Raw genomic sequence first — 17946 nt, 5'->3', positions numbered from 1 at the left:
TTGTCTATGTGTGGACAGGAACAATGACGAGGAAGGTAAGAGACATATCAATTTTTTTCATTCATGCAAAAAACAGATGACAAATTGATGCATGTGCACGTGACTTCTATTATAAAAAAAAAACATACATTTTTTGTTTTTGTGTACACTAAAAAAACTGATGTGTTTTGACCTGTTTTTAATCTTTTTAATAATGAAAATAAATGCAAAAATGGATTAAAAAAATCCAGGATTTTTCATCCTTTTTTGTGGTTGCATATAACGGATGAAAAAAAAAATGCTGAAACGCAGTGTGAATCCAGCCTAAAGAAGTCAGCTTGTATAAGGGTTCTTTTTAGAGATGAGCAAGTAGTTAAATATTCAAAAGTTAGAAATTCGATTCGAGCAGACCTCAAAGTTTGACTATTCGATCGAATATCGAATCCCGTTAAAGTCTATGGGAGAAAAATGCTTGTGACTTGGTGATCTCCAAGTGGTCAAATTTAGGTTTCCAAGTCTACCATGGCACCTCAGAAATTTATGCAAACACCTCTGGACTGCAACTGGGACAGCAGGGGAAGCATGCCTGGCTGCATCTAACATGCCAAAGTCGCAGCATTATGCCACTATCAAAGCCTCTCCATAATACACTCCAAACACAATATAACCTCTTTGCAAAGTCAAAAATACATACGGAAACCTTCTTTTCTCTACATTGGCATGGACAGAAAGCCAAATTGTAAGCCTTAGAAACATTTCCCCGCACCCCTTGAAATCACGTTGCCTATGACAACCGCAGATGGCGTAGGCAAGGGGGAAATCAAACAGCACCCACCACTAACTGTCATTGTGTGTGTGTGAGATGTGGTCAGACACGTCCTCTTTAAATTTTTAAACAACTCACCCACATGGGCAAGCCCATATGGGTGCCACATCTCCAAACTGCTGGACCTGGAGATGTTTACATTTAGGTTTGTGGAAAAGCAAGCCTTCCGCAACCTAATGGCGGCCACTGTCATTCGGTCCCTCGCCCCCCCCCCCCCCCCCTATTTTTCCCACTGTGCCGTCCTTGCCTTGCAACAGCACGCATAGGCTGATTATAATGAGGGCAAACCGGCTACCTCCCAAGGCCTTTGGCTACAGGGGACCTTGGGAACATTGTCTACATTATAACCCTGCCTTTCCCGCTACATAATAGCGCACAGTCCTGGGTTCAAATATGACTAAGGACAACATCTGCATGGAGTTTGTATGTTCCCTTCATGTTTGCTTGGGGGCAGGGCTAGAGGGACATGGTTAGCACCGGAAACCTTCTTTTCTCTACATTGGCATGGACAGAAAGCCAAATTGTAAGCCTTAGAAACATTTCCCAGCACCCCTTGAAATCACGTTGCCTATGACAACCGCAGATGGCGTAGGCAAGGGGGAAATCAAACAGCACCCACCACTAACTGTCATTGTGTGTGTGTGAGATGTGGTCAGACACGTCCTCTTTAAATTTTTAAACAACTCACCCACATGGGCAAGCCCATATGGGTGCCACATCTCCAAACTGCTGGACCTGGAGATGTTTACATTTAGGCTTGTGGAAAAGCAAGCCTTCCGCAACCTAATGGCGGCCACTGTCATTCGGTCCCTCGCCCCCCCCCCCCCCTATTTTTCCCACTGTGCCGTCCTTGCCTTGCAACAGCACGCATAGGCTGATTATAATGAGGGCAAACCGGCTACCTCCCAAGGCCTTTGGCTACAGGGGACCTTGGGAACATTGTCTACATTATAACCCTGCCTTTCCCGCTGCATAATAGCGGCACAGTCCTGGGTTCAAATATGACTAAGGACAACATCTGCATGGAGTTTGTATGTTCCCTTCATGTTTGCTTGGGGGCAGGGCTAGAGGGACATGGTTAGCACAGGGCCCACAATTTCTGATCAGCCCAGGGCCAATGATACCTTTAATCCACCCCTGCCATGACATCTGACGGACCCTGAGTAACCCGGTTAGCGCAAAGGTCCACTTGACCACCGACACATGAACAATTGCTTGTGGCCAGGGATCATCCTCATCATCCTTAACATGGCCCTCAGCCATTGGCTGGAACTGCTGCAGCACTGGTGTGATGAGGTGTCAACAGGATGTGCTGAATCTCATCAGCTGGAGCAAGAAGAAGCACAGCACCTCAGAGGTGATGCACGCCATAATAAGAGGAGGTGGTTGTAAGATATACTGCAGAGGGTAGTATTCAAGTTGGGTCCTTTCAATTTGATCAGTGTGGATACGGAAAAGAGGTGGCAGAGGAGATGGAGAGCCTTCTGGTGGAGGCAGCAAAATCATGCCGATTCACAGTCTGGCACACATTGATGACTTCCGGCTTGGCTGCTTTTTCCATGACAAATACATTTCCAACATTATGGAGATAAAAAATGACTGGATGTTCTCAATCCTTTAACCACAGTATAAGGATAACATATCCTCTCTTATTCCTGTAGAAGAGAGGAGAAACATCTAACATGGCTGGCGGCAGAGACGAGAGTTCCGGGCAAAGTTTGGAAACATCCAGCAGAGGAACACTCTCTAAGGTCTGGGACACTTTCATTGCACCCCCTCAGAAAACTTCCAACACTGTTGGGCCTATTGTGAGTAGGAGGAACAAGTATCCATGGGTGTCGAAGGAGTACCTGGCCAACTGTAAACCTGTCCTCCCAGATCCCTCGGTGCCCTACACTTATTGGGTGTCCAAGCTTAAATCACCTAGGAGTTACTGTCCTGCCCTGCCGCTAGTGTTCTCTCTGAGATGTTATTTAGCACATCCGGGGGCATTATGACGGATAAGCTGAACCGCTTGTCAAATGACAGTACTGACAGGCTGATGTTTAGCAAAATAAACAGCCACTGGATTAACCCAGACTTTGTATCTGTGAGGGTGGAAAGCAGCAAAACAGGAAATGCCATATGTACAGTATTCTAAAGCTTTGACAAACAAATTCCAATGCACCCCTATCAACCAAACAAAGCGTATGTGTTAGACTGTGGGCCCCTACGTACTTTACTTAGCGTGCAATAGATGAGAATAAAAATAAGCGTAGTCCGTTTCAAAATATAAAAAAAATAAATAATAAATAATGAGAAAAAAGGTTACAAGAGTGACATATAAAAAGCATATAGACAAGGCAAGAGATTGTCTTACAAGAATAGTTGGTTTGCAGCAAAGTTCATAAGTTGTAGGAGGAAGCTTTGTGTCCCTGGGAAGATCTTGCTACCGTGGTGCTCAGATGATAAGAAGTTCCATGGCTCACCCCCCCCCCCACCCCCCAGATGTTCAATCATTTCCTTATATACAAAATGCAAGAGGTCCACTCTTCTTTTACCTCTACATATTTGGTCTTTAACCTTCAGGGATTGTCTAGCAGCATCCTAGAATATTCTGCCTGTCTCAACATCTTTAAAAACAAGTTCTTGCCTGATAGATGGCTACCACATGTTTCCTAAGTTTAGACATGCTACACTGCAGCAGTAGCTAACTTGCCTTTTTGTTTAACCCTTAAAGGACCTGGCTTGTGCTCCTCCTCCTTGTGCTTAATCCTTGTGCTTAAAAGGCCATTGCACATTTTTCCACTTAGAAATCCATATGAGCCCTTATTTTTTGCACCACTAATTGTACTTTGCAATGACAGGCCGAATTTTTCCATAAAGTACACTGCGAATCCAGAAAAAAATTAAAAGTGTGGTGAAATTGAAAAAAATAAATGCATTTCTTTTCTTTCTTTTTTTTTTTTTCGTTTTTACGCCGTTCGCCCTGGGGTAAAACTGACTTGTTATATATGTTCCTCAAGTTGTTACGATTACGACAATATGTAACATGTATAACTTTTATTGTATCTGATGGCCTGTAAAAAATTCAAACCATTGTTAACATAAATGTGTTCCTTAAAATTCCTCCATTCCCAGGCTTATAGCGCTTTTATCCTTTGGTCTATGGGGCTGTGTCAGGTGTTTATTTTTGCGCCATGATGTCTTCTTTCTATCGGTACCTTGATTGTTCATATGCAACTTTTTGATCACTTTTTATTACGTTTTTTTTCTGGATTTGATGGGACCAAAAATGCGCAATTTTGCACTTTCTTTTTTTTTGTGCTTACGCCATTTACCGTGCGAGATCGGAAATGGGATAAATTAAAAGTTCGGGCGATTACGCACGCGGCGATAGCAAACATGTTTGTTTATTTATTTGTTTATTTTTATTTACAACATGGGAAAAGGGGGGTGATTCTGACTTTTATTAGGGGAGGGGGCCTTTTACTAATAACAACACTTTTATTTTAACTTTTACACATATACTAGAAGCCCCCCTGGGATTAGGGTTATCCCCCCCTGGGGTTAGGGTTGTTTCCCCTAGGGTTAGGGTTATTGCCCTTGGGGGACTTCTAGTACACTGCAGCACAGTATACTGCAGCACAGCTAGATATGCAGCACAGATCGATGAGAAAGGCACATTGATTGCTTCCAGCTGCTGCAGAACGGCTGCATTTGGTAATCGGATGCAGCTGTCAACTTTGACAGCTGCATCCCATTACTGTATTAGCGGGCACAGCGATCGGACCGTGCCCGCTAATACCTGCGGTCCCGGGCTATAATTGGCACCCGGGACAGCGGTGGTTCAGAGCGCCCCGCTCTGAGCGCCGGGAGGCGGCCCTGGACGTACGGGTACGTCCAGGGTCGCCTAAGGGTTAATACTGAGACAACATGGCCTCAGTCTTGCTTGTACAAATGTACTATATACAGTAACTACACTATAATTTGTAACATATGCTCCAGATTAGCATGGTCCATACTATCCCCAACTAATGATTAATAATTAATTGAGTTAGTATATTTTACAGTATGAAGTGCATGGTTCAGCTAATTTCCTCCTCCTTAACCACCAGCTTTAACCCCCAGACGACCCTGGACGTAGGGTTACGTCATGGAAGTCTGTCCCCAGACAACCCATGACGTAACTCTACGTCCTGGGTGTTTTTCCCGCTATGAAGCGCGCTCCGGAGCAGAGCGCGCTTCATAGCAGGTGGGGGCCGGCTGCAGTGAGCAGCCGGGACCTCACCGGTAATGACACGCTGCAGCGATCGCGCTGCCGCGTGTCATTAACCCCTTGAACGCCGCCATCGTGGCGCGACCGCGGCATTTAAGTGTAAGTGACAGGGGGAGTCCCCTGTCACTTACCGATCGGGACCCCCGCAGTGTGACTGCGGGGGTCCCGATCGTTGAATAGGACCGCCGGAGGTCTCTCACCTTCCTCCGTGCGGTCCGATCGGCAATCTGCTACACTGAGCCTGCACAGGCAGGCTCAATGAGCAGATCGCCGATAACACTGATCAATGCTATGCCTATGGCTTAGCAATCATCAGTGTAAAAATCAAAGTACTGGATGTAAAAGTCCCCCAAAGGGACTTCAAATGTGTAAAAAAAAAATAAGTTAAAAACACTAACACACTACCCCAAAACCCCTCCCCCAATAAAAGTTGAAATCACCCCCCTTTCCCATTATATAAATAAAACATATAAAAATAAATAAATAGATAAACATATAATATACCGTAGCGTGCGTAATTGTCCGATCTATTAAAATATAACAAGCGTCATTGTGATCGGTGAAAGGCGTACACGAAAAGAGGGAAAAAAGTGCGCGGATTACCGATTTTATGTTACATTATATATTTTAAAAAATCAATAAAAATTGATCAAAACGTCCGATCTTCACAAATATGGTATTAATAAAAACTAGAGATCATGGCGGAAAAAATGACGCCCCATACAGCCCCGTAGGTGAAAAAATAAAACCGTTATAAGCGTCACAATAGGCCCATTTTATTAATATTTAATTGCCAAAAAAAAAGGATTTCATAAAAAAAAATATAGATAACATTAGAGAATCTGTGTAACCTGCATATGGTTGTGTTCGGACTGACCTATAGAATAATAGTGTCATGTCGCTGTTACCATATAGTGCATTACGTAGACACAGGAACCCCCCCTTTTTTTACGATTTCACCTAATTATATCTTCATAAATAATATATTTGGGTTCCATCATACATGTTATGGTAAAATGAATGACGCCATTACAAAATACAACTATTCCTGTAACAAATAAGCACTTACATGGCCTGTAGATAAAAAACTGAGAGTGCTAGAACTCTTAGAAGGGGAGGAGGGAAAAACAAAAACACTAAGATCAAAATTTGCACGGTCCACTGGGTCATTTTGGGTCTGGTCCTCAAAGGGTTAAAAAAAAAAAAAAAAAAAAAAAAAAAAAAGTGAAATGACACAAGACTCAACCCAGGGGTGTCCATTTCAATGTTTGGAGAGTTGACTTAAAAGGACTCAAATTAGATTTTTCCCAGGACTTAACCCAGAGTGGTCAATTGATTTTTTTTACAGAGTTGACTTAAAGGGACTCAATTTCGATTAATGGAAGGCTCAACCCAGGGTTATAATTTTTGTTTTAAAATTCCCATATGACGAAACGCCATTGATGGAGATAGGTAAAAGAGGATGGAGCAGAAAGAGACAGCGACGTAATCCTGTGAGAACCAGATAACAGAAATTACTCGTGTCTTTTTATAGTTACTAGACTGATCAGGACCGTGGCATGACCCCCTTCCCCGATTACATAGCCCTGTCAAAAGCCAGATCACTAGCCCGGCCCTGTCACACACCATATTACTAGTCCAGTCCTGTCACACACCATATTACTAGTCCAGTCCTGTCACACACCATATCACTAGCCCGGCCCTGTCACACACCATACCACTAGCCTGGCCCTGTAACACACCATATCACTAGTCCAGTCCTGTCACACACCATATCACTAACCCGGCCCTGTCACACACCATACCACTAGCCTGGCCCTGTAACACACCATATCACTAGTCCAGTCCTGTCACACACCATATCACTAGCCCGGCCCTGTCACACACCACATCACTAGCCCGGCCCTGTCACACACCATATCACTAGCCCAGCCCTGTAACACACCATATCACTAGCCCGGCCCTGTCACACACCATGTCACTAGCCCAGCCCTGTCACACACCATATCACTAGCCCGGCCCTGTCACACACCATATCACTAGCCCGGCCCTGTCACACACCACATCACTAGCCCGGCCCTGTCACACACCATATCACTAGCCCGGCCCTGTCACACACCATATCACTAGCCCGGCCCTGTCACACACCATTTCACTAGCCCGGCCCTGTCACACACCATATCCCTAGCCCAGCCCTGTCACACACCATATCCCTAGCCCGGCCCTGTCACACACCATATCACTAGCCCGGCCCTGTCACACACCATATCACTAGCCTGGCCCTGTCACACACCATATCACTAGCCCGGCCCTGTCACACACCATATCCCTAGCCCAGCCCTGTCACACACCATATCCCTAGCCCGGCCCTGTCACACACCATATCACTAGCCCGGCCCTGTCACACACCATATCACTAGCCCGGCCCTGTCACACACCATATCACTACCCCGGCCCTGTCACACACCATATCCCTAGCCCGGCCCTGTCACACACCATATCACTAGCCCGGCCCTGTCACACACCATATCACTAGCCCGGCCCTGTCACACACCATATCACTAGCCCGGCCCTGTCACACACCATATCCCTAGCCCAGCCCTGTCACACACCATATCCCTAGCCCGGCCCTGTCACACACCATATCCCTAGCCCGGCCCTGTCACACACCATATCCCTAGCCCGGCCCTGTCACACACCATATCCCTAGCCCGGCCCTGTCACACAACATATCCCTAGCCCGGCCCTGTCACACACCATATCACTAGCCCGGCCCTGTCACACGCCATATCACTAGCCTGGCCCTGTCACACACCATATCACTAGCCCGGCCCTGTCACACACCATATTACTAGCCCGGCCCTGTCACACACCATATCACTAGCCCGGCCCTGTCACACACCATATCACTAGCCCGGCCCTGTCACACACCATATCACTAGCCCGGCCCTGTCACACACCATATCACTAGCCCGGCCCTGTCACACACCATATCACTAGCCCGGCCCTGTCACACACCATATCACTAGCCCGGCCCTGTCACACACCATATCACTAGCCCAGCCCTGTCACACACCATATCACTAGCCCGGCCCTGTCACATGCCATATGACTTTTTTATGGCACCTTTATCACAGATTTAAAGTGTTGCGTATTGCACTTTGCGTGTTCTGTAGTGTACCCGGTGTAATGATGTTTAGCGCGGTTTTGGTAGCTTTTAAGAGCTTTGTAGTATGCTTTGTTAAAAATGTTTTATAATTTATGAAAAGAGATTTGTAGATTTTATAAAAGTTTTGCAAACACCCCACCCAAAAAGAAAAAAGAAAAAAAGAAGATAAACTATGGCAATCCAGCAGGATACACTGTATAAACCCCTTAAGGACACAGGGCATACATGGCAAACGGCATAAGGGCAATAAAATTCCAAAATGCTATTTAAAAATGCGACCAAAATGCATCAAGGTACCAATAGAAAGTACAGATCATGGCACAAAAAAGACACCTCACACAGCCCCATAAACCAAAAAATAAAAAGTGCCATAAGCATGGTAATAGAGCAAAGTACAATTAGTGGTGCAAAAAAATAAGGGCTCATGTGGGTCTCTAGGTGAAAAAATGGAAGTGCTATGACCTTTTAAACACAAGGAGAATAAAAACAAAAGTGTAAAAATGGAAATGGGCTCTGTCCTTAAGGGGTTAAAAATGTTACCTATGCCAACAGGCGACAGCAGCAACAATGCCAAGAGAGGCGTGTACACTGTATGTCAACTTTTACATATGGCAACAGGGAACGCAAAAAAGTATTGCAACATTTTTTTATTTATTTTTTGTAACAAGCTGTATACAGGCGTATACACTAGAACGGAATTTTTCTTTATATATTCTATATATTCTAGTACTAAATGAGCGCAAACTTGTCTGTCCCTCAGCACTATACATTCTTGCCCCACGCACATGTCTGTCGCTTATGCCTGCCTTATTTCCCTGGCCCCGTCCTCGTCCCTTTGCGCTAGCCTGACGCATTTCATAAGTCTGTATTTTTTTAGATGTTCTGCAAAAAACTGTTAGGTAACAGTAGGACTAGCTAAGGAAACACTAAGCAAATACTGGCTTATAAACTATATTTAAAAAATTAGATGTATCCCGCTAGCAGATGCATAGCAATTTTTCCCCTTTATTTATTTATTTTTTATTATAATTTACTTTACTGTGACAATTTTTAGCAAACAGTAGCTTAACAAACATTGGCGTATACTGGTGTATTCGGTATAGTTAGAAAAATGGACGTATGACGCCAACAGATACCAAGCCTTTTTTTTATTTTTTAAATATATGCAGAGCACTGCACTGTGACAATTTGGATGTTACACGTAATAGGCCACCAGATGTGTATACAGGAAAATTATACACTGCCTGCCTGTCTAAGTAGCTTATTCCTGGTAGTCTATGCGCCGTATGAGTATAGGTATATGCTATAGCCCTAACAAAGGGTTTTGGAGTCTTGCCAGTGTAAAATGTCTGACAATCCTTATTGTCCCAAATAGACAGTGAAACAGTTAGACTGTAGGAGTAACTAAACCCAGTGCAACACGTTCAGAATACACACCAGCTGCCTGTCTGTCTGATTACACACAAACTGCCTGTCTGTCAAAATACATATCACCTGCCTGTCTGTCAGAATACACACCAGCTGCCTGTCTGTCAGAATACACACCAGCTGCCTGTCTGTCTGATTACACACAAACTGCCTGTCTGTCAAAATACATATCACCTGCCTGTCTGTCAGAATGCACACCAGCTGCCTGTCTGTCAGAATACATATCAGCTGCCTGTCTGTCAGAATACACACCAGCTGCCTGTCTGTCAGAATACACACCAGCTGCCTGTCTGTCAGAATACACACCAGCTGCCTGTCTGTTAGAATACACACCAGCTGCCTGTCTGTCAGAATACACACCAGCTATCCCTGCTACATACACTCTACCTCTCTAGGTCAAACATGGCATGTGACAATGAGCAGGAAATCCAAAGTTCTTATACTCTGGAGGTCACATGAGAAAGCCGGCCAATGAACGTAGAAGCTGCTCTCACGATCCCAGGGAAGGTGAGGGGAGCATCAAATTCTTACTGCATATTTGGTCAGATGCTCAATGAAAAATGAGTATTTCAAATAGTGTAGTGTTATATGATTGAATACCTACTCAATCAAGTACTACTCACTCATCTCTAGTTGCTATGGTAAAATCTGAAAAATATCTGTCCTCAGACAGACTGATAAATTTGGGCTGACTGCATTGCCTGTAGATGAGAAAAGACATCCAGTGTGAGACTTGCTTCTCTGGGCAGGACCGTTGTAAATGTAAAAAGCTGAATGAAAATGCTTCAGCTCCCACAAAAATAGGGAGGAACAGTGTTCAATAAGGAGGATATGGAGGAGGTTCATATGTGCTTGGGGTGGAGACCAAACCTACACAGCCATGAAGATATCACTACTAGCACCTGGCTGCGTAATTTCTGTGGTTGAACATTCAAAATAATTCACCATGAAAAATATTCACCAAGAGGACCATGAAACACATGCACAGTTCTTGGTAAAACTGTCTGGTCCATGTATCAACACAGACTGCCATTTAATTGAACTGCAGAAATATTTTTTTGATGCGAAACAACATAGTTTTAGTGGCACATGCAATTATATGTAAAACAGTCAGTGCATGGAGCTATCATCAAGACGATTTAAATTGTTAAAAGGAAACAGGATAAAGAATCATGGTAGTGAACAAGGTCAACAAGATTAAAATTGTCATTTGGACAAAAGCTGAAGTATAACAGCGCTGTAAAAAAAAAATTGCAGCTTGTTTGCTGGCGCTATTCTCACCCTTATATCTCTTATATCTTTAAAGTTAATCTATACATTTTCTATTCTCTTCATGTCTCCTCACTATACAACTCACAGGCGGATTCTAATTCACCGGATAATACAATCATTGAGAGAGTTTATTGGGGCGGGGCGCTGCCATAAGTCATATGGTCCTTCTTCTTCTTATCTATAAAATGTCGGATTCCATTTTGGATGATTCCCTGTGGGTAGGACAGTCACACCTAATGACACCCCTATTATTATTATTATTATTATTATTATTATTATCATTATGAGTAGTAGTAGTAGTAGTAGTAGTAGTAGTAGTAGTAGTAGTAGAAGTAGTTGTAGATTTAACCACTTGTATGCACTGAAATCCTTTTTATGTAATTTTTTTTTTCTAAAAAAGAATTAATTGGCTTCTTAAGACCACATTGAATTATACTTACATATCCTCCGTGGACCATACCATAGGAGACCGCTGGGAAATCTCTTTATAGTTCTATCACACAGATTGTGTGTATATATACAGGTTGGCTCCTTTTTCTACATGGTTTATGTGTTTGATAACTACACCACCTCTACCTCAAATAGATGGGGCCAGATCCATATGAACACTAACCACAGGACTGACATGAATGAAAATAAAAACAGAGAAAAATCATTATAATTACAATAATAATCTTTTTACAGGACATGGAAATGCCAGATGTAAGTAGAGATCAATAAAATTGCCACAATATATACCATCTATTCCAAAGTTAACTTTTGACCCACAGTAGAGACCTTCGTAATGCCCTATGCAGGTACTTTGTGAACAGTCATTGAAGGAATAGTGTGAACATGACCTTTACTGTAAAACCATGTAATACACAGCATGGTAAAACACAGGAAGAAAGCAATTTCTTAGAGATTACAGCTGATTGGCAAGGGTAAGAAAAGACCAAACAATGTCAACTACAGTAGATCTTTCTTAGACTAGTTTCCCACAATGTACTAAAGATTGAAAATAATGCACATTGTTATTCAAGTGTCTCTTTCATAACATTCCTTATTTTTTGTTGTTGTTATCATGCTGTAAAAGAAAGCTGAACCTAGCAGAAATCCAGGTCCAGTCTCCTAAAAGCAGCTATATAACAGCTATACTTTACTGTATCCTGGTCCAGTCTCCTAAAGGCAGCTATAGACCAGCTATACTTACTGTATTCAGGTCCAGTCTCCTGAAGGCAGCTATATAACAGCTATACTTACTGTATCCAGGTCCAGTCTCCTGAAGGCAGCTATATAACAGCTATACTTTACTGTATCCAGGTCCAGTCTCCTGAAGGCAGCTATATAACAGCTATACTTACTGTATCCAGGTCTAGTCCCCTGAAGGCAGCTATGTAACAGCTATACTTACTGTATCCAGGTCCAGTCTCTTGAAGGCAGCTATATAACAGCTATACTTACTGTATCCAGGTCCAGTCTCCTGAAGGCAGCTATAGACCAGCTATACTTACTGTATTCAGGTCCAGTCTCCTGAAGACAGCTATATAACAGCTATACTTACTGTATTCAGGTCCAGTCTCCTGAAGGCAGCTATATAACAGCTATACTTACTGTATCCAGGTCCAGTCTCCTAAAGGCAGCTATATAACAGCTATACTTACTGTATCCAGGTCCAGTCTCCTGAAGGCAGCTATATAACAGCTATACTTACTGTATCCAGGTCCAGTCTCCTCAAGGCAGCTATATAACAGCTATACTTACTGCATCCAGGTCCAGTCTCCTGAAGGCATCTGTATAACAGCTATACTTATTCTATCCAGGTCCAGTCTCCTGAAGGCTGCTATATAACAGCTATACTTACTGTATCCAGGTCTAGTCTCCTGAAGGCTTCTATATAACAGCTATACTTACTGTATCCAGGTTTAGTCTCCTGAAGGTTTCTATATAACAGCTATACTTACTGTATCCAGGTCCAGTCTCCTGAAGGCAGCTATATAACAGCTATACTTACTGTATCCAGGTCCAGTCTCCTGAAGGCAGCTATATAACAGCTATACTTACTGTATCCAGGTCTAGTCTCCTGAAGGCAGCTATATAACAGCTATACTTACTGTATCCAGGTCTAGTCTCCTGAAGGCAGCTATATAACAGCTATACTTACTCTATCCAGGTCCAGTCTCCTGAAGGCAGCTATATAACAGCTATACTTACTCTATCCAGGTCCAGTCTCCTGAAGGCAGATTGTCTGGTTTGTGCTGGTCGAAAAAAAAAAGAGAGGAATTCTGGCCAGTACAGAGAGTCAAGGCTCAATGTGTTCATCAATCACATGACAGCCTTCTCTCTGTGAGCGCAGAAGAGTCAGAAAACATGATAACTACTAAATAATAATAATAATAATAATAATAATAATAATAATAATGTTTATTTGTATAGGACCAACAGATAAACCATGAAGATAAAATTGCAAATTTGTTTTATATCAGATCTACTGTTGATTTAGATTTTGAAAGTTATAACGACAGAGATACTTTAAACAATGGCTGGAAACAATGTTCATGTTCGTTATTTCCGGTTCTTGTTTAACAACAATTGTTATCGATCTTTAATACGTCATAGGAACATAAGCTTAAAGTATATTAAATTAAAGCTGTCACTTTGTCATCTTCTACATGAAGTTAATTCTATATGTTTTTTTTTTTTTTGTCTATATATACAGAACAATCTGACTGTGGCCATTAATTTCATTCTCCTAGGATTTCAAGGTGGACAAACTTTAAGAATGTTCCTGTTCTGTCTCCTCCTGGTGGTTTACTTTGGGACAATATTTGGGAACCTCCTGATCATTATCCTGGTGTCCACCAGCAAGATCCTCCACACCCCAATGTACTTCTTTATCTCACAACTCTCCATCAGTGACATCTTGTTGACTTCAAATATTGCTCCCAAGATGCTCCACATCATCCTGAACAATGGGGGATCCATCACTTTTATTGATTGTATCACTCAGTTTTATTTTTTTGGTGCCATTGAAGCCTTTGAGTGTTTTCTCCTCACAGTCATGTCTTATGACCGATATGTGGCCATCTGTAACCCCCTCCGTTACTCCTCAGTTATAACAAGTGCATCTTGTGTAAAGCTGGCTAGTATCTGCTGGGTCTTGGGCTTTTCCCTTGTGTTGGTTTATACCATATCAACGTCAATGCTAAAATTTTGTGAACCCTATGTTATCGACCATTTCTTCTGTGATTATGTTCCTCTGCTAGAAAATGCTTGTTCAGACACCTCCATGGTCCAGATAGAGATTTATTTGCTAAGCATACCCTTAGTAATCATTCCAAGTTGTATTATCATAGTCTCCTATGGAAAAGTCATCGGCACCATTTTACGTATACCCACCAGTACTGGTAGACAGAAAGCCTTCTCCACCTGTAGCTCCCACCTCATTGTGGTCTCCATATTCTACTGGACTATATTCAGTGTGTATGTTTTTCCAACAAAAGGACAAACATTAATCATCAGTAAGATCCTATCCCTGTTGTATACTGTGTACACCCCACTAATCAACCCCATGATATACAGTTTGAGAAATAAAGATATAAGGAAAGCTTTACAAGAAACTAATAAAAAATGTATATATTTCTTATTTTTATTACAACATTCTTAAAATGATATAATAAAGTCGCTGGTATAGACAATACAGTAGAGGTATATGTCCTGTAGATCTGTGTGCATACTGTGAAATATACACTCACTGGCCACTTTATTAGGTACACCATGCTAGTAACGGGTGGTCTTCTGCTGCTGTAGCCCATCTGCCTCAAAGTTGGCCGTACTGTGCCTTCAGAGATGCTCTTCTGCCTACCTTGGTTGTAACGGTTGGCTATTTGAGTCACTGTTGCCTTTCTATCAGCTGGAACCAGTCTGCCCATTCTCCTCTGACCTCTGGCATCAACAAGGCATTTCCGCCCACAGAACTGCCGCTCACTGGATGGTTTTTCTTTTTTAGACCATTCTCTGTAAACCCTAGAGATGGTTGTGCATGAAAATCCCAGTAGATCAGCAGTTTCTGAAATACTCAGACCAGCCCTTCTGGCACCAACAACCATGCCACGTTCAAAGGCCCTCAAATCACTTTTCTTCCCCATACTGATGCTCGGTTTGAACTGCAGGAGATTGTCTTGACCATGTCTGCATGCCTAAATGCACTGAGTTGCCGCCATGGGATTGGCTGATTAGAAATTAAGTGGTAACGTGCAGTTGAACAGGTGTACCTAATAAAGTAGCCGGTGAGTGTAGGTCTTTCTGAATGTAAGACAATGAGCCGGGCATATAAACCAAATAAATATCCCTGTAGGAACAGAATCTTAATTTATTTTATTTTTTTACTTTTTTGACATGTAAAGAGATCAAAAGAAGAGATGAACAAACATTTCAAAATTTCGTTCAGCAGGTTGGCCAAACTTTGATGCAAAATTCAGCTTTGGTTTGAACGAAACAGAACTTTTCTTGTTCCCATAAAAAGGTGTGTGGCCGTGGCCCATCACTGTATCAATAAATGTATTCCTTGTGTTTGTCTAAGTGTGGACACGAACGTCAATGAAAGTTTATGAGTGTTTTGATAACCTAGTCTTGATATTGTATTGAACAAATTAAGAAATTAGATTTCTTAAAGGGGAACTATTTTTGGTTTAGATAAATCTAACCTGCTGATAAATCCTTATTGTATAGGAGGCGTTGAGGAAGGTATGTCTGTTACCTTCCTCCTCAGTGCTGTTCCGGTGCAGTTAGTAGTTTGCTCTATGGTCGGGTAAGACCACTAGGAGCACTGCCCGCCACCATAGCACCAATCTGCCCCATCTAATTATAATCAATGGAGCGGACCAGTTGGGGGCAGGCCAAATCTAAACTATGGGGGCGGGCAGTGCTCCTTACAGGTGCCCCAGTGATCCTAATGGTCTTACTGGACCATAGAGAAAACTACTAACTGCACCGAAACGGCGCCGAGGAGGAAGGTAAGAGACATACTATAAGAGACATACCTTCATCCTCTGTGTCTCCTGCTAAATAGGGACAGAACAGCAGGATTAGATTCATCTAACCTGCTGATAGTTCCCTTTTAACTAAAGTTTGGGAAGGGGAGGGGGTTATAAGAATATGGATGAAAATGTTTCCTTTGTCCACCTGGCTGTAAATGTCCTCATATAAAAGCTACAAGTTTGTGTGGTGATATTTTATATAAGTATCTCACAAAAATGAGCAGACTCCTTATATTTTTGTAAATTTTTTATCATATCATTTTGTGAGACAATAGTGTGATACAGTGCTAGGCTGCGTTCACTCTGTGTTCAATCCATTATTTCATCCATTTTATGGGGGGGGGGGGGGTGAAAATGGATTAAAAAACAGATGCAACTCCGTCCATTTTTATCCGTTTTCTATTGATTTTCATTATAAAAAATGGATCAAAAACAGATTAAAAGGCATCAGTTTTTTTAGCGTACACAAAAATGTGGTCAACCAAATGTTTTTATGTACACTAGAAAAACGGATGTGTTTTAATCCTTTTTTTTTAATAATAGAAGTCAATGGAAAAACAGATCAAAACGGATGCACACAAATTGACAGCACAGATATGCATTTGTCAGTGCTGTCAGTTTCCAGATCACACACCCAGTGCATACATGCCTTCAGCACTGCTGTGTGATCAATCACTGTCAGCTCCCACTCAGCTGTAATTACAAGGCATTGCCCCGCCTCCTACAGAATGATTGACAGCCAGAGAGAAGGATGAAGAGCCAGAGAATGGGATGCCGGATCACACAGCAGAGCAGAAGTTAAATACGCACTGCTTGTGTGATCTGGGAACTGACCACATGAATATAAGCATGTATTCGGTTCTGGGATGTGTATATTCATGCTGCCAGTTTCCCTTTGCTATTGGCTGCAAAACTCCTGTTTACACAGCAAGATAAGCGTCTGATAACGATAAATTTTAAAGCCTAATCAAGATGTGATCAGCGAGGATCAGGTATTTTCCTGCTCATTAGGTGATCATTGAGGAAACCATGAATGCTAACATGTACTGTGACATACTGAAGCAGAACATGACCCCCTCCCTTCAGAAACAGGGTCAAAGGGCAGTATTCCAACATAATACCCATCCTAACCACAACACCAAACTTCCAAGACCACCACTATGTTGCTAAAGAAACTGTGGGTGCTGGAACCCTAAAACCTATTAAGCATCTGTGGGAGGGTTGAGGAGCACAAGGGGGGACATTTGTTAAAAGGTAAAAATGCTTTTTTAGGTGCAGATGGGCCCGATAGGCATAAAAAATATTTGCAAATGGTCTATTTGTGAATATTTTTTACGCCGATCAGGCCCCTCTGCGCCTAAAAAAGCATTGTCGCCTTTTAATAAATGTCCCCCCTTGTGCTCCTCAACCCTCCCATGTCCAGTGGAAAAATTATACTGAAAATATCATTCAAAATATTCGCATGGACGGGCTCCGTGCGCACAGGATTTATGTAGAGGCAATGTGCTTCTACATAAAACCTCTAAGCTCTGGAGCTGCAGGGACATTTGTAAACCCGTAAAAAAACGCAGGACTTCATAAATGTCCCCCAAGGTCTCACCATCCACCAGCTCTCCGATGTCATAAGGAGTGAAAGCGGATTTCTAGCGACTAATGATGAGCAAACAGTGAAATATTCGAATTTTCGATATTCTTTCGAATATCTCTCCGATATTCGACTGTTCGATCGAATATTCGATCCCATTAAAGTCTCTGGGAACATAGACTATGGTTATTAAACGGTGTATGAATATTTTATAGGTAAAGCTGGACGGCTGTATTATGTAGGACGTAGCACTTGGTGAGCAGAGTGCCTTATAGTAGCACAGCAGCCTGCTTTCGTATTTATGTATGACGTAGCAGCACGTAGCACTGGATGAAGACACGTACTACTCTTTTTTTTAGATCTAGCAGTCTAGCACGTATCAGCAGCACAAAGCACTTGGTGATCAGAGTG

General features: G+C 42.5%; 1 protein-coding gene across 1 annotated transcript; it reads left to right on the top strand.

Annotated features, from left to right (window-relative positions):
* Positions 1 to 23: 23 nt before the first annotated feature.
* On the top strand, positions 24 to 17728 carry LOC138785659 (olfactory receptor 6F1-like). The gene is made up of 4 exons (XM_069961841.1): positions 24 to 35; positions 2467 to 2613; positions 13631 to 14543; positions 17544 to 17728. Exons 1-4 carry the CDS (start codon positions 24 to 26, stop codon positions 17726 to 17728), a joined length of 1257 nt encoding a protein of 418 aa, XP_069817942.1.
* Positions 17729 to 17946: the final 218 nt, after the last annotated feature.

The sequence above is a fragment of the Dendropsophus ebraccatus genome, chromosome 1, assembly GCF_027789765.1.
Source record: "Dendropsophus ebraccatus isolate aDenEbr1 chromosome 1, aDenEbr1.pat, whole genome shotgun sequence".
Taxonomy (NCBI): Eukaryota; Metazoa; Chordata; class Amphibia; order Anura; family Hylidae; genus Dendropsophus; species Dendropsophus ebraccatus.
This window is presented reverse-complemented; position numbering and strand designations above follow the sequence as displayed.

Excerpts from the sequence above, each read along its gene's own strand:
- LOC138785659 (XM_069961841.1), top strand. Across the intron at positions 2,614-13,630 it reads CCAACACTGTTGGGCCTATT|AACAATCTGACTGTGGCCAT; the intron begins GTGAGTAGGAGG and ends CTATATATACAG. Across the intron at positions 14,544-17,543 it reads ACAAGAAACTAATAAAAAAT|GTCTCACCATCCACCAGCTC; the intron begins GTATATATTTCT and ends ATGTCCCCCAAG.